The 22,260-nt window shown below is 38.4% G+C and overlaps 1 protein-coding gene across 1 annotated transcript in view; it reads left to right on the top strand.

The window, feature by feature from the left end:
• Positions 1 to 1,418: 1,418 nt before the first annotated feature.
• The window catches only part of tbc1d16 (TBC1 domain family, member 16), a 44,249-nt gene continuing 23,407 nt past the window's right edge, over positions 1,419 to 22,260 (top strand). The window contains exons 1-3 of the mRNA XM_017459743.3: positions 1,419 to 1,741; positions 9,572 to 9,775; positions 11,697 to 12,105. Coding sequence (XP_017315232.1) covers positions 9,601 to 9,775; positions 11,697 to 12,105 — 584 coding nt within the window. The 5' untranslated portion in view covers positions 1,419 to 1,741; positions 9,572 to 9,600. The remainder of the gene's footprint in view (positions 1,742 to 9,571; positions 9,776 to 11,696; positions 12,106 to 22,260) is intronic.

Consider the following 22,260-nt stretch of genomic DNA (forward strand, 5'->3'; position numbering starts at 1 on the left):
TGTTACTTGTGAGCATGTGAGCATGTGTGTGATTGTGCCCTGTGATGGATTGGCACCCTGTCCAGGGTGTCCCCCGCCTTGTGCCCCGAGTTCCCTGGGGTAGGGTCCAGGCTCCCCCGTGATCCTGTGTATGATAAGCAGTATGGAAAATGGATGGATGGATGGACATCTTTAAATCTAAAATCATAAACCATTTGCTGTAGGCACTTAAAAGACACTGATTTGGGGTAACCACTGTACCCCTCAGCTGAAATGAGTATTTCTTTATAATTCCTTGTTTAAAATAATTGTCAAAAACCGAAATATATCCACAATTTGATGGATGGATGTCCATGTAGGGCGTAGAAACTATTATTTCACACAACATACGAGTCAAACCCAAACCTTTATTTGAATATTTGAATTACAGAGGCATTAAATGTATCAGCATAGTGAAATTACAGTACTTTACTAAGGAAGATACTGCCATGGAGGACAGCAAAGAGACAGACTACCTGAGACACTGGCTATTTATACTGCGAAAGGTTTATCCCTGACGCAAGAACCATGACCATGACCCTTTCGTGAATTTCTAAGGAAGAAGGGGTAACTTTGGGCAGCATAGTGAAGAGTGGTGGAGAAACAGCATTGCACAATGTATGAGGAGAAAAGATTCCTGTGGAAAAAAACAATAGAAACCACCACAGAAATTCTAATGGTTTCCACTACAAACACCATTACAAACCATCAGCTGTTAACCATTAAAACCACAACCATTATTGGTCCTTAATGGTATACACTAGACATGCCACCAGTAGAAGTCAACAAATTACCAGTAAAGACCTACAGGGACCATTACAGTTTCTATTAAAATCAATAGAATTCCCATTATAACCATTACACATTCACTGAGGGTTTCTATTTTCTTCAGCAGGAAAAAGCCCTATTCTATCATTAATAATACCATGATTAGCAATTAATGATATTATTCAGTTTGCTTAAAATTTTGATATACACCATGCACCACATGTATACACATAGAAGGGGTAAAGAGGATTTGAAGACGAAGATGAAGCTGCTCTGTCGCGGTGCTGTTGCTGCTGATGATAATGATGATGATGATGATGAGTGACGCGTCCAGTCGGGATAAATTCGACCAACCACACACACCTGCAAACTCTGACCTCTAAACGTCACGGCCGGTTCAATAACGGGAATGTATTATTATTTTTTAAATATCACATTAAATTTTAACATAATTTTTTTCTTGTTCGCAGCTCTATATTTTCTTGCAAATAAACCTCCGTTGTCAATAAATATATGATAAAACAAAACCTGCAGTTTTCAGAGGAAGCGGGTTGTTTTTCCGGAAGTGGCGGAATTTTAAGGGATTGGCCTTCAGTGTAGTACAGTGTAGGTTGCCAGATTGGGTGCAGTTGACCCTGCATGGCTGGTTTTCTTTTCACATTGGAGCAATAATAAACGCCCCGGACTGGCGGATACAATTTTATGCATGTTAACTTTGGGATTTTTTTTGTTAGCTGTCCGGGTTTTGACCAGTGTTTGTGTTAGAATTAGGCAATCCCAATCTGGCAACCCTGACAGCAGCCAGCAATGTGCCAGCTGAAGTCCTGTGAATAAACACACGCACTCCGGAGCGTGCAGGTACATTTATACCAGTCCTGTGAATGTCATTCAGCTGACGAGGACGGGTAGCGGGATGGACGAGCGCTGAATATCGTCATTTCCTTACGGACTGAAGGTGAGGCTTGGACGCTGATTGTTTGTACTTTTTTTTTTTTTTTTTGACCGTTTGAAGGCAACACTAGACAGCGTCCCATACGGTGGCAGCCTGTGATGATGTGTCTGCTTTTATTACATGACCGTCTAATGATGCTGCGCTTTCATAACCTAAGTGATGCTGCTGCACCTCGACACGGGACAGAATACCTGCAGGTTTGACCTCAAATGATATAAAAATCATATAAAAATGTCCGAGTATCATATACATCTGATCAGGCCTAACGACCTCCAGCCCACATCTTGCAGTCAGAGGCGGATTGAGTGAATAACTGCACCATTTATTCCCCTTATAACTATACAAGAGTATATTTTTAACTATTGATTATAAGATTTTCTAAACGCATAGATCTATACCTTGCTCAAAAATCCATGTAGGACTTGCTCTAAACTCTGTGCACATCTTTGCTTGTCATGTCATTTCTATACACTTCATACTGGTCAGTAGGATTAAAGCCATCTAAGTGTCTGAGTCTGATAAGAAGGTACTGTGTGTGTGTGTGTGTGTGTGTGTGTGTGTGTGTGTGTGTGTGTGTGTGTGTGAGAGAGAGAGAGAGAGAGAGAGAGAGAGAGAGAGAGAGAAAGAAATATGGCAATGTCCCAGAGGTGATGACAGTGATGCATGACATGAGCAAAGCCATATGCTTCACCACTGAGGCCTTTATTAATTTTTACAGGGTTTTAGTTTCATGGTACTGAACTATTGGTAATCTATTTGTACTAGCATAAGGATTATGTTTTTGAAGGTGACAAAGCACTCCATGGATAAAGGTGTCTGCAAAATCCTGTAAATGTAATTATTATTATTATTATTATTATTATTATTATTATTATTATTACAACCCCAATTCCAAAAAAGTTACGATGCTGTGTAAAACCTAAAAAAAAAAAAAAAAAAAAAAACCAGAATGCAATAATTTGCAAATCTCATAAATCTGTATTTATTCACAATAGAACATAGAAAACATATCAGATGTTTAAGCTAAGGAAATGTATCATTTTAAGGAAAAAAATAAGGCAATTTTGAATTTGATGGCAGCAACACGTCTCAAAAAAGTTAGGACGGGGCAACAAAAGGCTGGAAAAGTACGTGTTACTAAAAAGAAACAGCTGGAGGAACATTTTGCAACTAATTAAGTTAATTGGAAGCAGGTCAGTAACATTGTTGGGAATAAAATCAGTATCTTAGAGAGGCAGAGTCTCTCAGAAGTAAAGATGGGATGCAATCTGTATGGAAGCATGTTGCTCTAAAACCTGTATATACCGTTCAGCATTGATGGTGCCTTTCCAGATGTGCAAGCTGCCCATTCCATAGGCACTAATGCACCCCCATACCAGCAGAGATGCAGGCTTTTGAACTGAGCGCTGATAAAATCTTTAGTCCTCTTTAGTTTAGAGGATGTGGCACCCATGGTTTCCAAAAATAATTTAAAATTTCGATTAGTCTGACCAAAGAACAGTTTTCCACTTTGCCTCAGTCCATTTTAAAGGAGCTGTGGCTCAGAGAAGACGGTGGCGTTTCTGGATCATGTTGACATATGGCTTCTTCTTTGCATGATAGAGCTTTAACCAGCATTTGTGGATGACACGACGAACTGTGTTCACAGACAATGAGTTCTGGAGGTGTTTCTGAGCCCATGCAGTGATTTCCAAACAGAATCATGCCTGGTTTTAATGCAGTGCCGCCTGAGGGCCAGAAGATTACGGGCATGCAGTATTGATTTTCACCCTTGTCCCTTGCGCACACCCTTGTCCCTTGATTTATCTAGATTCTCTGACTCTTTTGATGATATTATGTACTGTAGATGATGAGATATTCATAGTCTTCGCCATTTTACATTGAAGAACATTATTCTGAAATTGTTCCACAAATTGTAGACGCAATTTTTCACAGATTGGTGAACCTCTGCCCATCATTACTTCTGAAAGACTCTGCCTTTCTAAAATACTCTTTTTATACCCAATCATGTTACTGACCTGCTTCCAATTAACCTCCAGCTGTTTCTTTTTAGTAATACTTACTGTTCCAGCCTTTTGTTGCCCTGTCCCAACTTTTTTGAGACATGTTGTGGCCATCAAATTCAAAATGGCCGCATTTTTCCCCTTAAAATGGTACTTCCCTTAAAATTTCCTCAGTTTGTACATTTGATATGTTTTCTATGTTCTGTTGTGAATAACATGGGTTTATATGAATCATTGCCTTGTTTTTATTTACATTTTACAGTGTCCCAACATTTTTGTATTTATATTTGTATTGGGGTTTTATTATTATTATTATTATTATTATTATTATTATTATTATTATTATTATACATACAATTTAGATTTTCTAAATTCTTCTTTTCTTTTTTTTTTTTCTTTCTTTTTTTTTCTTTCTTTTTTTTCATTCCCAGGTATGAAGTAGGGCTGCACAACATATTATCACCAGTTATGACCATTTTGGATTTCGCATTCCCCTTTAGACTGTTTCCTGTGATCAAACAAATGTCGGTGGAAAAAGTTTGATTAAAAAATAATAATAGTGTAAGTCCAGTCTTAACTGTCATATCGAGTGCTTGTAATTGTAATATCAAAATCGTAATCATACAGCCTTTGCCGGCTTGTGCATGTTGCTTGATATAGAATTGACCGTATGAGGGTAATCGGGTACATGTTTGTCATGTCACTTATTGGCTTCTGTTCTCATAAATTATTAATTAAGCATTTTTCAGCCAGCTGACTCTAACTTCTGTTTTCTCTGGGTCACCGCAACTCTGTGAAGTGTTTCAGGACCACACTGCTGACTGCAGCACTTTTTACCTTCTGTTTTTTGCTGAAAGTTGCCAGTTTTTCCTACTGTGTGACCTGAGAGATATAAGACAATTTAAAACAGTAGCATTATTGCTATTCCTACAACACACACACACACACACACACACACACACACACACACACACACACAACAAACACAGATGGAGTAATTACATCCTGATAAAGTTGTTCTCTGAGAGCAAAGGTCAGTAGGCCATTTGTCATGAGGAGCCAGTCACACGTCTGGAACAGCAGTCATGCTTCAGGCATCATGCCGCATGGCAGTAGACATATGCTGATAGTTGTCAGTTATATGATGTCACAGTATTCAGCATGCTCAATATTGTTGTTATAGTGGACATTTAGGAATCCAGTCAGTCCTGCTGTACTCCAGTCAGCTGTAGGCTGCCTAGGTAGACTGCATTTTTGAATAGCATTTGCATGCTACTGAGATCTTACTGTCTGGTGTACAGTATACAGGACCTGAAGAAATGGAGGAAGACATGGCATAGTAAATTTTTATATCAGCTAGGGTTGTTATGGTGTCATCGTTTCATGGTGTACGCTTCTACAGTTACTTTAATATTTTTTCAAAACACAGGTTTAAATGCATTTCTGTCTATTACTGTCTACCCATTCATTTTATTTTTACCCAGTGGAGCTCTCATTTTATGGAGAATTAAATTATTTAAGTGGAAGAAAGGGGAACAATTAGGTAGTTTGATATATAGTTGTGCTCATAAAGACACTATAATAACTGAATTTACACAAATGAACCCATTCAAAAGTTCACATACGCTTGGTGCTCAATAGTGTTGTTACCTGGATGATCAACGACTGTTTTTATGTTTTGTGAGAGTTGTTCATGAGTCCCTTGTTTGTCCTGAGCAGTTAAACTGCCCACTGTTCTTCAGAAAAATCCTCCAGGTCCTGCTCATTTCACCCCTTTACAACAGTGACTATATGATATTGAGATCCATCTTTTCACACTATGGACAACTGAGGGACTCGTACACAACTGTTACAAAAGGTGCAAACATTCACTGATGCTCAAGAAGGCAACATGATACATTAAGAGCCAGGGGGGTGTAAACTTGTGAACAGGATGACCAGTGAAAAAAATGTTATTTTGTTTTCTGGGAAACATGAAAATATCTAATGTAGCTTCTAATATTTAAACAAAATAATAGCAATTTACTCTAATCATCCTGTTTATACCCCCCTTGCTCTTTATGTATGTATGTTGTTTATATGTGTATATGTATGTATAAATAATGTATACGTACAGGGATATGCAAAATTAAAATTTTCACCACCAGCGTATGTGTTTTTTAAATGGTCGATTAATACTATGATTAATCATGCCATGCAAATAAGCTCTTTGAAAAATGGCTCCTTAAGAGATAATTAGCAGTCCTTATCTTCCCAAACTGGTTCTACCTTTCTGGAACCATTTCTCAAATCCCATAAGGGATCCACAGAAAGACTAACCTAGAACCCTTAAGCATTCTGGAGTTTCTAGAAATAAAAATATTCTATAGCCACTTTTTTTTTTAATGATATTTAGTCAACAAAGTTTGAATGGTGTTAGTTGAAGCTCTATTAACTGTCAAAATGAATCTCAGTAATGCATCACCTTTCAAGCACATTACACTCTTAGCATTCTAACGGGTTCTGTGTGGGACCTTTTCTAAAGGAAAATCTTGGTTTTACATGGGAACCTGTAATGGAAATAACCAGGGTGTTAGATTTAACCTTTTTTTTCCCTCTAAGAGTAATCTCTGAATGATCGTTATGGTAGCAATACACTGCTGAAACGGTTAATAGTATTTGACCAGAAATATTACATTGGCTCAAGCCCAGTTCTTTTGCTTTACGCGACTGGAGTGTGATTTATGATTAAAACTAGGATGAGAAAACTGATTTAGTATGAATGCAAAGAGCATTTTGCGTAGACAAGCTTATCGCAGTTTCTCACTGCAGGAAACATGGGGCTGAGTTAATCACGAAAGGTAAACAAAGCTGAGAGAAAGACAGCGTTACGTAGGCAGAGTTTGAAAAACATCACTTGATTAGACTGATCATGTCCAAATAAGGCCAAAGCTAGCATGGAGACAGTTACAGTATACTTCTGATAAGGAGAAGTTCATCACATGTGCAGCAAATAGCGGTCTGCTACTAGGGCTGAAAAAAGGAAGCCAAAATGTGTTTTTCAACCTTGTGTTAATTTTTGGTTTGAAAGATTGGATGCAGGTTGACATTTATGGATTGGAAGATTTAACAAGCTACATCATCTTACATGATGGTGATGGTTTGTGTGTGTGTGTGTGTGTGTGTGTGTGTGTGTGTGTGTGTGTGTGTGTGTGCTCTCACTCTTTGGTGTATTTGTTCAGGGTGTGACTCCATGTGAATTACAGATAACCTGCTGTTAGTCCAGGATGTAGACTTGGCTCTGACTCCTAACGACACATTTTTTCTTATTTTTCAGCTAATCCTTTACTGCTTGTCAATTTACTATTGCACTGAATTGAACTCTCCAACAAATTAATATATTAAAAAAACTGTGTCTATGAATTAATGTTATACTGAATACATGGCCTCCAGCTAATCATTTAGCAGGAATAGCTGAAAAAGTATTCACTTTGAGAATTTGCTTAAGCTGAAGTAGGCTAATGGTATAACCCATGTCAGAACGCCAGTGTCTCCATTGAAAGATGAATATGAGAAGAGAATTTGGAATTTCAGCTTTTATTTCCTGGTATTTATATGTAAATGTGTTAAATTTTGTATCAGACTACCTAGTTTGTAGGCAGCAAAAATATTGGAACATATGACTGCCGGGTGTTTCTTGTTACCCAGGTATGTCTTGCTATATTGATTGTTTAAACAATAAAGGTCAGTTTCAACTGTGAAGACTGTATTTGTTGTTGAAAAAGGATAAGCCAACATAAAGATCAGAAAGCTGTCTATGGGAGAAAAGCTAGCCATTTTGAAGCTGAGAAAAGAGGAAAAATCAATTAGAGGCATTGCACAAATATTGGGCATAGCCAGTACAAGAATTTTGAATGTCCTGAAAAAGAAAGAAACCACTGGTGTACTGAGCAGCAAGCACCGAATGGGTCGGCAAAGGAAACAACAGCTGATGACAAACATTGTGAGAGCTGTGAAGAAAACCCAAAAACAACAGTCAGTGACCTCACCAATAACCTCCACAGGGCAGGGGTGAAGGTATCACAATCCACCGTTTGAAGAAAACTTTGACAGCAGAAATAAAGAGGCCATACCACAAGATGCAAACCACTGATCAGCAGTAAGTATCAGAAAGCCAGATTGGAATTAACAAAGAAATACAGAGATGAGCCACAAAAGTTCTGGAACCAAGATTAACCTCTACCAAAGTGATTGAGAGGCCAAAGTGTGGAGAAAGAAAGGATCTGCTCACCATCCATAACATGCAATCTCATCTGTGAAACATGGTGGAGGTAGTGTCATGGTTTGGGCTCGCATGACTACTTCAGGAACAGACTCACTAATCATTATTGGTGATGGAACTCATGATGGTAGCATGTTTACAGGAACATTTTGTCTGCCAATTTACCAAGAAATTCATCCAAATTAATTGGAAGGAACTTCATCATGCAGCAAGCCAATAATACAAAACACACTGCCAACTCAACAGAGGACTTTATCAGGGGAAGGTTTTAGACTGGCCGAGTCAATCACCAGACCTTAACCCAAGTGAGCATGCACTTCAGTTCCTGAAGAGGAGACTGAAGGAAGAAACCCCCCAAAACAAACGACTGAGAGTGCCTGCAGTACAAGCCTGGAAAAGCTTCACAAAAACGGAACTGACAATTTGGTGACGTCAGTGAGCAATAGGCTTGATGCAGTTATTTCAAGCAAGGGATATGCAACCAATATATTAAGTGTTATTTACTTTAATTTACTTCAAGACTTATCTGTTTTTAAACTTTTGCTAACCTAAAAATGGTGTGGTCTGATACAAAAGGTTCTGTGTTTTATGTTGTTTAACACATATCTAGATGTAAATACCAGGAAATAAACGCTGACATCCTAAACTCTTGTCTCATATCCATCTTTTGATCTCAAACCTTTGGTCTTTGGTGTATAGCACAAACAAATGAATTGGCCTTGCTGTTCCAATATTTTAGGAGGGGGCTGCATTTGGTGTTTCCAGAGAGGGTTGGGTTTTCAGGGAGCGCATCATGAAGGTGTTTTAATCGTCCTTCATTATCATTATGGACTTCATATTTAACCGCATATATAGTGCAGTAATTACGTTTTAAGCTCTGTTTACTAGTTTACGCTCACTTATGTTTCAGAGATTAAACTTTTTGTCATATATAGTGCAATGGGGCCCAGAAGTCTGGGATTTTTTTTTTTTATCATTTAAAATTGGAAATAAACAGAAGGTTTTAGAATTTTGAAATATTTAAAACAAAGAAAGTAAATGTTCAATATATTGAATATTTAATATTCAAGATTCTGCACTATTTCTATGCCTCTATATAAATGTAAGCAAATTTGTGATACTGAAATGTGAACTGCTTTGTACCAAAGGTCTATTGAAGCTTGTGTTCAGACGACACTCTGATGGATTTGATCCAAAATGGGTCACAAGTTTTTGCACAAACTTGTAGAGTCCATGTTAGCTCGAGTGCACAGTGTTATTAAAGCAAAAAGGGGAGACATGCCCAATACTAAGAAACTCTGAAATTCATGTAAATATTTCAAATATTCTACTTTTCACTCAAGTTGTCATCAATCATATCATTTGTAATTAAAACTGTTGTATTAATTTAGAAATTAATGGAAAATAGAAGCATTTTCACTAATGCTCTCAAACTTTCGGACCTCACAGTATAATAAAATCCAGGGATAGTGTTTCTGTAATCATTTGTTTTCACCTCCTTCTGAAACTATTTGCTTGCAAATTCACTGAAAGACTTTCATCTGAAACATTTCTATTTCTATGTTTCAGAGGATGGGAGCAGTAGCCAGGCACTGGAGATGTCATTCGGTCGGCTCCTGCGGCGTGCCTCATCCAAAGCCTCTGACCTCTTGACCCTCAATGCGGGCTCGGCGGGGTCACGGTCCATGCAGGACGGGGAGGTCATCTTCTCCAAGAACAACGTGTGTGTACACCCGGCTGAGCCCGTGCCCGGCCTGCCCGAGCATCACCCAGGTACTGCACGCAACTAATGCATGCAGCAAATATGCAGAAAATGAAGGATTATTCAGAAGTTTAGTCCTTTTTAAACAGCCAGTGTGTTCTACTTTCTTAACGTGATGTTATAGAGGTTCTAGGGTTCACTCTCGCTACAGCAGCTTGCATGAGTATTCATCCCTCTTTACTTTTCCACATGGACTTCATTCCCAATATATACTCAGAAATGAAAAATATTTGTCAGTTGCCCTCCACTCAACTACACATTTAGTGCCTCCAAAATGTATTCACCCCCTAGTGGTTATTTTTCTTTTAGCTGTATTGCAATAGTAATTTGGAGTATAAGAGAATTGGGTTTTTTCCCCCTGCTCCTTTGGAAGAAATTATACAGAAATAAAATAAATAGTTATTTATTACTTATTATTTTTCAATTAATTAGATGTCCTTAGAATTATTTAAACATTAAAAACAATCTCAACCGCTTACTTGTTAAGTATTCACCTCTGTTATGACTAGCATTTATTTTTCGAGAGCTCGCAGCTAAAATGGCATTTCAGTTCAGTCCTGCTGTCATGAGGACCAGGGAACTGCCCTTGAGGTATTGAGATGAAATTGTTTGGAATAGAAAAGTTGGAGAATGTTGTTTATAAAATAAATAAATAAATAAAAAAGACAAAAGCTTTGAACCTTCCTATGAGCTGTGTGAAATCCATTTTAAAAATGTGGAAAAAAAATTGGCACAACCCAGACGCTACAAAGATCAGCCCATCCTTCCAAATTGAGCACATGGACAGGAAGGTCAGTGAGAGAAGTGTCCAAGAGGCCACTTATGACAGTGAAGGGGTTGTAGTGCTCACTGGCTGAAATAGGAGAACCTATGCAGAGGCCAGAACCTATGGGAGAGTGGCCAGAAGGAAAACTACTTCTGAGAAAGGCAAACATAAAGGCACCTCTGGGGATTGCTAGAAGACATGTGACAAAATCTGAGAGTATTTGGGAAAAGATTTTGAGCCGTTTGGTGTAAAAGCAAAGAGCTGTGTTTGTGCAGACCAAATACCACCCAACACTCATGTAACGCCAGTCCAACTATCAAGAACGGTGCTGGTAGCATCTTGTTCTAACATTCTTACTTTTCAGCAGGAAGAACTCTTTTCAGCAGGAAGAATTCTTGAGGAAAAATCTGTGTCTAGGGCAAAAATTTGACAATGAGCCAAAGCACAAGTCAAACACAGAGTAATGGCTTGAGGGGAAAAAAAAAGGTTTGTGTTTTGCAATGACTCGGATTTAAATCCAATTGAAAATCTTTGGCGGGATCTGAAAATTGCTGTCCATCAACATCCTCTGTCTAATTTGGGTGAGTTGGAGAAGAGAAATATTTGCATCAAGGAGTGCGAGTGGAAAAAATCTAAATGCGCAAAGTCCATAGAGACGTATCTGAGACAGCTCAAGCTGTAATTACTGCAAAAGGACAACACACAATGCAAGTGTTGACTCACGGGGTGAATACTTCTCAGTAAGGCAGTGTTTAGATGTTTTTAATTTGACATCATTTTAAGGACATCTAAATAGTTGATTTTAATTTTATTTCTGTAGAGCGTCACAAAAGGAGCAGAAACCAATCCTGTTGTAATATACTTCAATTTGATGTTGTGACAAAACAAAAAAAGGGGAAATATTCCCCAGGGGGTGAATACTTTCTGGAGGCACTGTGTAGCCAAATTGAAACCGTTGTGCTTACAGTGTTAAAGCTGCAAAATACTTATATTTATAATAAAGTTTGATGAAAATGGAAAATGAATCAAAGTCCCAAATTTCACAAGACAAAAGTTATTTGATTCACAAACTGCAGCTGAAATGCGTTCAAACTGTATGGGATTATCGCATAGTGATGATCACTTCAGAATGGAACGCAGTGTTATTCTCTGTTGTACTTGCGCAGGTTACCTGTGTGTCCACTTGGAGAAGGACGAGACTCTGGGCTCTACCCTCATCCTCACCTGGGTGCCCAACTCGCGCATTCAGAGGCAGGACGAAGAGGCCTTGCGCTACATCACGCCCGAGAGCTCTCCTGTGCGACGCAACCCACGGCGCCGACGTGCCCGCCTGGCACAGCCACGCCCTCCACCCGCGCATGAAGAAGAGGAAGATGAGGAAGAGGCCCCTGAATCAGGTCTGCAGCATCAGGAGGAGGGTGACGAAGGCTCGTGCGAGCTGTCGGCCGACGAGGTGAGCCGAGACAGCACACTGGGCTCCGACTCGGATACGTTCTCCTCGCCATTCTGTCTGTCGCCCGTCAGCGAGGCGCTGGCCGAGAGCACCAGCTCTGTCTTCCTGGACAATGAGAGCAGGTAAGAAGAGAAGGTTTAGCACTGAAACTCATGCAGCTGCTTGTACTTTTTACGCGCGTTACTGTGCATAAAATACCACACCATCCTGCTTTTAATATCTACGGTTTTAACATTTCCTGTCAACTGCAAAAGTCTTGGCACCCTTCGAGCATCCACTTCCCGGCAGTTTTACTGCATTGTATGGGGGGTGTGGTTATTTATTTATTTATTTATTTATTTATTTATTTATTTATTTTATTGGCCTGATTGTGTTTTAGTGGTGTTCTAACTACTTGTGCATTTCTATCCATCATCTCAACATCCATCTGTCTCATTTGTGTTGAAAGCCCTTTGGTTTTGCCCATGCTTATGAATCACAGAGGAATTTCATATGTGCGCCACCTCATATTTTTGCCCCAGAGAAAGTATTCTGAAAGACCGAGAGATTGAAATTGATCAAAAAACAAAGCAATGAATCTGAGGATCATTAAATATTTTTAACAGTACAGTTCATTTACATGGTAAAAAAAACTATTATGTTAAAAAAAAAAAAAAATTTTTTTTTTTTTATATATATATGAGAGAGAGAGAGAGGATTTTGTTAGAGAAAAGGTAAATTGTTCTCTAATTCATTTAATAGAAATTTGAATCGTGTATAATGTTTATTATTTTATTCTTTAAGGCAGTGCCAATAATTTTTGCAACAAATGCATTATAGCATTTATACATTTTATTGGGTTCAGGGCTACCAATCAAAAGGTTGTGAGTTTAAATCCCTGGTAGTGTTGAACCCTTGAGCAAAGCTCTAACACTCGCAAGCTGCTGGTACGTTCTTCCAAGATGGAATATGAGGGAAAACCAGGGGATTAAAAAAGTAATAAAAGATATGTTTTTTAAAAACACAAAAAAATAAGAAGAGCCTTATTTATTTAGGCCTTTGCCTTGTGATGGTTAACTGAGTTACAGTAACAGTGATGGTAAAAACCAGGTCACCACAGATGTTTAAAATAATAATAATAATTAATAAAATGTTGGCTACTTATTGATATATTTCATGCAAATCTTAGCAAGATATAAAACTGTTTTTAACTTTTTGATGTTAACTGACCCTCTCTGGTTACCCCTTCCCCTCATTTCAGTAATAATATTTTGGCCTCTTCTCTTAAAATAAATAAATAAACAAACAAACAAACTACTTTTTTTTTTTAATTCTTTACTCCCTGTGCTGGTCAGGGGTGTGCCAGTTCTCCAAAAAATTGGGAAGTGGGCCTTAATTCGTCTGTCATACAGTAATACCACATTTATTGTACCAAGCACAGATGAGATTAAATAGAGCAGCTAAATTCATTAAAAATGGTATTCGTCCTGTGAGTACTGAGACATGCACACTTCCTTTCCTCTCACTCACCAGGGCCAATTAAAGTAAGAGTTATGGCCTAAAGTAAAAAAAAGAAATATCATTTGTCATTTTTAAATGCCTTTTTAGATCTGGATCTGACGAGAGTGCAAAGCAGATATACAAGACTGATATCTGTTCATTTATGATTCCTTTACCAGCAAGTAATGTTTAAGGTGCTGATAAGAGCAGAAAATGTTATATACTGTGTGTGAGGTGAATTTTACGAAGGGAATGTACAACATGATCCATAATTCTACTTGAAACCTTTTATAATAACGTTTTTTCCCCTACACATTGCAAATGACATTCCAGGAGAAATAACATAAACAGTGTTGGTAAAGTTGTCACTTTTTCCAGCTGTGTGCCAGAGAGGGTCAGGTCAGCAGTGCACGCAGTAACAGAAGCCGCACAGCACTTATCCATAATTCATGGCAGCTTAGCAGGGTTCATGTTACTCAGCAGGTTGCTCGTATATTACATCTCAGTCATGCTCTCACTCTCACACATAATGTCCATGGTGTACTGACCTCCTGTCTTAGCTTGTGTGTTGCTAAGTGTATAGTGTGCATGCACCATTATTGTGACATGAATTCCTCAAGGGCTACATGGACTGAGATATATAATAGCTTTTTGTTGTCTATAAAGTGACTGAAGTAGTCTGAAACTGGTTCTTGAGGGCAGTCAAGCATACCGATTAGGCTCTATTTATTGTTTTGCCCTCTGGTGGTTATTAACAAAAGCATTGGATTTACATTTAAATAGCATTAGCTAATGGGTTTGGTCTTCTTTTTTTTTTCCTTTCCATAAAATATGTACAAATTATACAATTTGCAGGGATTCTTCATATAAAATTACAGGTGTAAATGCACCCATTTAAAACATTTAAATCTGATCACCAAACCACTTCAATGGGACTGAGACACAATTAAAGACCACTTGAAAAGGAAATGTAATTAAAATTTGGGTTGATTTTAATTTTTTGTTAGTTTTTTTTCAATGGGGCACACTACGCAGTCGTACCAGAATTTTCCCTTTTCACTTGGACAAGTATGGAATTAAATTTGTGCCAAAAGTATTGAACGTAACTTTTCAAGAAATGAACAAAAATATACAATGAGAAAGAAAAGAAGAAAAACACTCTGAAACTAAAAACAGTGAACTCGGTGGCAAAAAGTTAACATGGTCTTCAAATAAACAGCGTTCTTTGTTTACGGTATTCTGTGCTTCATTTTCTCTAATCATGGTTTATGAATGAATGTTAAACCCGCCCACATGTGAGATTTGTGCCAGAATGGAGAATGTACGCTGGAATGGAGCGTAAACGAAAACTCTGGCAGCGCATTCATAGTGAAAATGAAGCACAGAAAACTGTTCACAAAGAACGCCATTTATTTGAAGGCCATGTTACATTTTTGCCACCGAGTTCACTCTTTTCATTTTCAGAGTGTTTTCTTTTTACCCATTGTGTATTAAGGGCCCATGCCCAGAAGGTGCTGCAGCCCCTATTGTATCTGTTAATTTTCTTCTTCTTCTTCTTCTTCTTCTTCTTCTTCTTCTTCTTATTATTATTATTATTATTATTATTATTATTATTATTATTCCCCACTGGGAGTCTACGGCAACCCTATGAACTGTAAGTAGAAATATGATGAAATTTGGCACATTCAGATATGACCACGATTGATTTTTCATATTTATCAATATTAATATTGTTATTCATATTTGTTCAAAAGTTATGACTTCACCAATTTAATGATGTTGACCCAAAATTGGATCAGATGCTGTATCTCGGCCATATTTTGATCCATTGTAACGAAACTTGGTACCTTTCATAAGCAGCATGATCTGAGGGTCTGTGCCAAATTTGAGAACAGCGCCACCTACAGGTCATGAGATTTGAAAAATGAATCTTTTTGCTTATAACTTTTGAATATGTTGTCAGAAAATTACAATCTTGGCGTCTACGGACTCATTGGGTCTTTACAAATCCGTGGATCCCAATTTTGCCAGAATTGTAAGAAGCGCCTGTCCACCATTTTGAAATATGTATTTTTTTATTTTATTTTATTTTTTGTAAAAATACATAACTTTTGAAAACATTGTCCAAAATTGTTTTTTTTAGGTGTCTTCACGTGTGGCGCACTGTGATAAACGACATGCATAAATTCTAAAGGTCCTGGGTTTGATTCCTGTGTGGTACAAGTTCTTAAACGTTTGTGTAATGTTGTGTCTTTCTGTTCCCTTCTTTTATGGCTCAGCATTGCACTAACCTTTCAACCTCTTGGCATGCAAATCAATGCCTCTGTTCTGTTATTTCCTGTTCAATCTTTTTCTCAGCTGTGCTTCTGAAACCTGTCTTTTATTCATTCATGTACATTCTATTTCTCCTCTTCATGTTCTTTGGGCTCCACATTGGGCTTGCTGTGCCTTTGGTGCTTGTCCCTGTTAAATGCTGCTTGCAGCTTTAATTTTGTTTGTTTCTTGAAAAGTTATGTTCAGTATTTTGGCACAAATTAAAATCCATAGTATTGGCAGGATTTTAATGTTATCCATCAGGATTCAATTGGCTTGTGAAAATTTAAACATGGAGACACGCTAGACTGCATTTCATATTGGCGCGTGAAGTCTTCTGCAATGTACTGTCAAAATTTAGATGATGTTTAGAGCAGGCAAAAATTGCTGCATTTTAGTGGAAGTTTACAAAGATGAAATTTGTCCTTTAAGACAAAAAAGGAGCATGAGCTAACAATGTAAAATAAAAATGCCAGTTTTAATTTCAGGATGTCTTTAAGCCACTGGTTTGTTTTAATGTTAACTTGTTAATTCAAATAGTTTGTGGAATACTTTTCCTCAAGGCACATTTGGATGGGTTCCACATTTAGATTTAAAGTGGTTCTGCTTGGACCTATCCCTGAAATCTAAAGCAAGGTTATATATAGAACTTCTAGGAGTTTCCTCCAGAGAGACTAACTAAAGAATGGTAAATGGTGAATGGTCTGCACTTATTTAGCACTTTTTTTTTAACCTTAGCGGTTCTGCAAAGTGCTTTACACTGGTTCTCATTCACCCATTCTCTCTCTCTCTCTCTCTCTCTCTCTCTCGCACACACACACCAATGGTAGCAGAGCTGCCATGCTAGGCGCTAGCTTGCCATCAGGAGCAACTTTGGGTTCAGTGTCTTGCCCAAGGACACCTTGTGGAATCATATGGGCCTGGAATCCAACCCTACAATTAGTGGACAACCCGCTCTACCACCTGAGCCACAGCCACCCCAAAGAACCTTTCATGGTCCTAGATGTGTTTAACTAAATAATGTTCAGTGTCTTCAATCTACAGCACAGATTAGTGGTGGAAAGAGGTGAATTTTATGTGGAAAGAGCTGTAGTATTGTATGAGCCCATAATCCAAACCTCCTATGTAATGAGAACAGGGCTATGAGTACTGGGCTGTTAGTTGAAACTAGAACTTGGTGATGAATGAGGACTTTAGTGCGTCATGCTTGATTGTCTTTCTATATATCTACAGTTGCAATGAAAATTATTCAACCCCCATTGCAAATCAGGTTTATTGTCAAAATTTACAGACTTTCAGCTGTTTTCAACGAACAAATCAAACAAAAGCTATTGAAATAGTTCAACACAACGAATGCTTCAGTTGGTTTCCCCAAATTCAACTGAACATGCAACTTATAATGATTTCTCCAGATTCAAAATTATTCAACCCCCTGAATAGAATCCCTCACAACAGCACAAATATGCAAAACAGGTGTTTTCTCAAGCCCTTCATTAGTTGCACCAGGTGTGCTTGAGCTGGAACACATGAACTGGCTAGGGGCAGAAAATAAATTAAATATCTGGACAGGGCAGAGAAAGGAAGAAGGCAGGTGGTGAAAAACCCTCAAGTGACTACAAAAGACCTTCAGCAAGATTTGGTGCAACAGGCACTGAGGTTTCAGTGAGCACAGTAAGGCATGTACTAAACACAGAAGGTTTGCATGCCAGAACTCCAAGTCGTACATCACTACTGACCCAAAAGCACAAGAAAAGTCGGCTCAAAATCATATAAATAAGCCACAGACATTTTAGGATTCTGTTCTGCGGAGCGATGAAACAAAACTGGAACTTTTCAGCACAATGGATCAGCAGTATGTCTGGAGGAAGAAGAATGAAGAAAGAACACTCTGTCCACAGTCCAGCATGGTGGTGGCTCAGTGATGTTCTGGGGCTGCTTTGCATTCTCTGGCACTGGAAACCTGCAGTGTGTGGAAGGCAAGATGGATTTAGTGAAGTATCATGAAATCCTAGGAGAAAACATCATGCCGTCTGTGAGGAAGCTGAAGCTTGGAAGTCACTGGACCTTCCGACAGGACAATGATCCCAAGCATACCTCAAATTCCACCAAGGCTTGGTTGCAGAAGTCGTCCTGGAAGATTCTACAGGACCATCACAGTCACCTGACTTGAACCCATAGAAAATCTCTCATGGGATTTGAAGAAGGTGGTTGCAGCACGCAAACCCAAGAATATTACTGAACTGGAGGCAATTGCTCATGAGGAATGGGTTAAGATTCCTCAGGAACGCTGCCAGAAGCTAAAGGGTGCTCTACTGAGTACTAAAGATGCTTGCCATGAAGGGGTTGAATAATTTTGAAGCTGGACAAATCATTACAAGTTGCATATTCAGTTGAATTTGAATCATTCATTGTGTTGAACAATTTCAACTGCTTTTGTTTGAGTTGTTCATTGCAAACAGCTGAAAGTGTGTAAAATTTTGACAATAAACCTGATTTGCGATGGAGGTTTAATAATTTTGATTACAACTGGATATGTCACTTTAAAATGTATTTCTCTTGTTCTTTGTGTAATCCTGATGACTGTCCTGGTGTCTGACTGCTCAGCATTTGTAAAGTCTCAAGTTGACCTTTTGAGTTTTGGTGTCATTTCAAGGTTAGTTGAAGCACTTTCCGATTTGCCTTCTTGAAAAACAGACAAAGATAACAATCATGCCTGCTGGCAAGTTAAAACCCATCACAGCTGTCACAGGAAACTTTTGAACTGAGTAATGTCAGGTCCGAGATTTCCTGAGGTCACTCCTGGTGCCACATTAAAGTGTCGAGTGGCTTTGAACAAAAGCGCTTTTGCTGTAGGCATGACATGTGGCTATGAGCACGGGATTTCCCTTTAAAACCCCCTTTTAATCAAGAAGTACTCTTTTGAATGCGGGTGGAAAACCCACTTGCAGGGGGAGACTGCTGATCTGGAGTCAGATTTTCCACGGCTCTGCTGATTGAAATTACGATAAGTTAAAGTGAAGCATTGAAAAGCTCATAAAGGTTAGCAGATCATCCCTACCGACTATAATAATTCTGATTAAATTATTATCATCATTACAGGTATGTCTTTGTCAGTTTAAAAAAAAACATTTTTAAGTATTAAAAACTGATTCATATATTTGAGTATAATTTAAATGATTTAATCCTCTCTTGTATCTAAAACCATTGTATTATTTTATTTTAACTCCTCAAGAGAAAAGGGTTTCCCAAGAGTTGTTTGAGTGTTTAAGGGTTTCTACTTTCTGTGAGGAACAAAGCGAACATCCTTTAAGGATTCTTTAAAAAAAAAAAATGGTGCCTTGAAAGGCTCTTTAACCATTTTTGTTGGAGGAGAAAACAAAAATACCCACTAGGGATCTTTTTCTGTGGTGGAAAATGATGATTAAGGCTATTGTGGCAACAACATTTGGTTAAAGAATAACAGAGTGAATGGTTCTTTAGGACAGTGTAAAGAAAAATAAATAAATAAAAACTCAATAAAGTTTGATTGCTCGTTTGAATTGAGTTTAATTCAAACCTCAAGTCCGCTATAAACAATGTCTGCTTGGACCTAATGTGCCCTGTCAGTGGCTCTGTGGCTTCAGTTAACACCTAGAATTATATTGTACACATTTCCATGATTAAAGTAAAGTAATTTGAATAATTGGATCATGTTCAGAGGCTTCCATGAAATGTATTTTACAGTTAGAGTTCCTGGCTGCAAAAAGTTTAAGAACCCCCGCTTTAGTAAACTTCATTGGGTAAATAAAATACTTCTTATATGGCAATTCTCTAAAGAACTTTCTGTGGTATTTTTCTTTTTAAGAGTCTTGGACAAAAATGGATTTGCGCACCATTGGTTTACTCCCATGATCGTGTGTTGTAATGTTTCTAAGTGGCCACAGGAGGGAGCCACATGGGAGAAGATGCTCTTTCTCAGGGTTCAAGTCAGACTGCACCGAGCGGATGCTTCAGCAGAGACAGGCTTCTCTTCCATACTGAGCTGCTGACTACACTACAGAGCCATTACCACATGATCCACTTCCACTACTTCACACTTTTTAGAATTGTCCTCTCACCTTCTTTTTATTTTGCTTTTGCAGTTGTTTCACCCTCCCTCAAATATTGCAACTCTGACAGTGCTGCATTCCAGTGCTGGTGTTAACACACTCTTGTTGACTTCTTTTTGCCACTTCCCTTTTTGGAAATCCCTATTTTATCTTATTAGATTAAATGCAGTTTTTGAAAGACCTTTTGGAGACTATAGTAAATCAAAGGACTGTCGAGCTCAGGAGCCGGACTTGCTTACAAAGCGTTGCTAGCTGATGCTATTTCTTTTTCAGAACAGCTACTGCATAGTGGATTAAGCATTGTGAACGAGCAAAAAATATTATGAACTAATAATATTGAATTTTTATGTATTTCATTTGTTACATGTCAAATTTTATGTTGCTTAATAATTTTTCTCTTAAGAAGAAGCCTTTCACATATGCATTACACCACAGTGAAATTCTTTTCTTCGCATATCCCAGCTTGTTATGATGTACTTAATTATGCTAGTTAATTCACAAACGTAGTTAGCATGCTTTTAGGTTGTTGATGAAGCAGTACATAGACATGAAACTCGTAATGTGCATGATGAGTTTCAGAAGTATTGATATGCAGAGTATTTTTTTTTTTAAATGACAAAAATCCACATATGAATGGTCTATCTCTTTAAATTTCTTGTGAAAATGAAATGGTTTCAGGTCCTACAGCTTCAGAAAGATTTTTGCTTGCACTCCTGATAAAGGTTTTTTGTCTGCAACATCCTGGTTCCTGCAAACTTTGTGCATCACCCTGAACTTCTACTACATCCACCCTATTACTGAAGTACACTGCAGTTATACCCTGCATCCTTTAGCCATATTTTATACCATTTTAAATGAACATATGGTCTATATAGTATGTGTCCTAAAAGTGATCTTGCATATAAGTAACTTCCAACTAGTGCTTATTACACAATTATTACGCAGATTTTTCAGCTGTGCTTTCACGATGTGAATCTCCCGTTCTACCACATCGCAAAGGTGTTCTACTGGATCCGGTGACTGGGAAGGCCACTGAAGAACATTGAACTCATTGTCATGTTCATGAACCCAGTATGACACGTTTTGGTGACATTATCATGCTGGAGTAGCCATTAGAAGATGGTAAATTGTGGCCATGATTCGATGCACAAGATCAGCAACAATACTCAAATAGGCTGTGGCATTCAAGTGATGATTGATTGGTATTAATAGGTCAAGTGTGCCAAGAAAACATTCCCCACACCATTACACCATCTCCACCAGCCTGGACTGTTGACACAAGGCAGGTTGGGTTCCTGGATTTTTCCTGTTGGTACCAAATTCTGACCCTACCATCTGTGTGCCTCAGCAGAACTAGAGATTCATCAGAGCAGGCTTCATTTTCCACTCTTCAACTGTCCAGTTTTGGTGAGCCTGTGCCCACTGCAGCCTCAGCGTTCTGTTCTTGGCTGGCAGATGCAGAACCTGACGTGGTCTTCTGCTGTTGTAGCTCATCCGCCTCTGGCTTCAACATGTTATGCATTCTGAGATTCTTTCTTGCTCACCACAGTTGTACAGAGTGGTTATCTGAGTTACTGTAGCCTTTCTGTCAGCTCGAACAGTCTGAACGATCAGGCATTTCCGTCCGCAGAACTGCCGCTCACTGGATGTTTCTATTTTCTTGCACCATTCTGAGTAAACTCTAGAGACTGTTGTGCATGAAAATCCCAGGAGATCAGCAGTTATAGAAATACTCAAATTAGCCAGTCTGGCACAAACAAGCATGCCACCGTCAAAATCAATGAGATGACATTTATTCCAAATGCATGAATGAGTAGGTGTACCGGTGTTCCTAATAAAGTGCTCCGTGATTGCATGTAGTGAGTAGACAGTATGGAGTGAGTAAGAAGTCTAACTGTGTGCTGAAGTGGAGTAAAACAATGGTTCCTGTGTGAAGCTGAGGAAGATGGTGGATTTCCGTCTGGATCCTTGGTGAAATGTAGAGTGTAGTGTTAAGAAAACATTACTATGGGTGAATAAAATAACTAAGAACAAATATGAAACATTATGTTTAGCATACTTTATTTTCCTAAAATGATTACGACATGTACAGCCTTGTGATTTATTTCATCTTCTGTGCTTCATGATGTGCTTCTGGTAAAGTTTGTTCTGTCTTTTGTGCAGTCTAAAATTACACACTTGTTAATATTCTATTAATATTCTAATGCATTCAAATGCTACGTTTTTTATGGGATTACAATTCAAATGCAGCTTTAGAGGAATACGAGTTCAGCTCTGCCGTGCGATATTGCAAAGAAAAGCAATTCATGCTCATGCAAGGACAAGGTTATTGCATTCATTCAGTCCGCTCCCTGTTGTGTGTTCTTCCCCTCGTGCTGCAAGTGGCCACTTGTGATG

This window comes from Ictalurus punctatus, chromosome 2 (assembly GCF_001660625.3).
Source record: "Ictalurus punctatus breed USDA103 chromosome 2, Coco_2.0, whole genome shotgun sequence".
Classification (NCBI taxonomy): domain Eukaryota; kingdom Metazoa; phylum Chordata; class Actinopteri; order Siluriformes; family Ictaluridae; genus Ictalurus; species Ictalurus punctatus.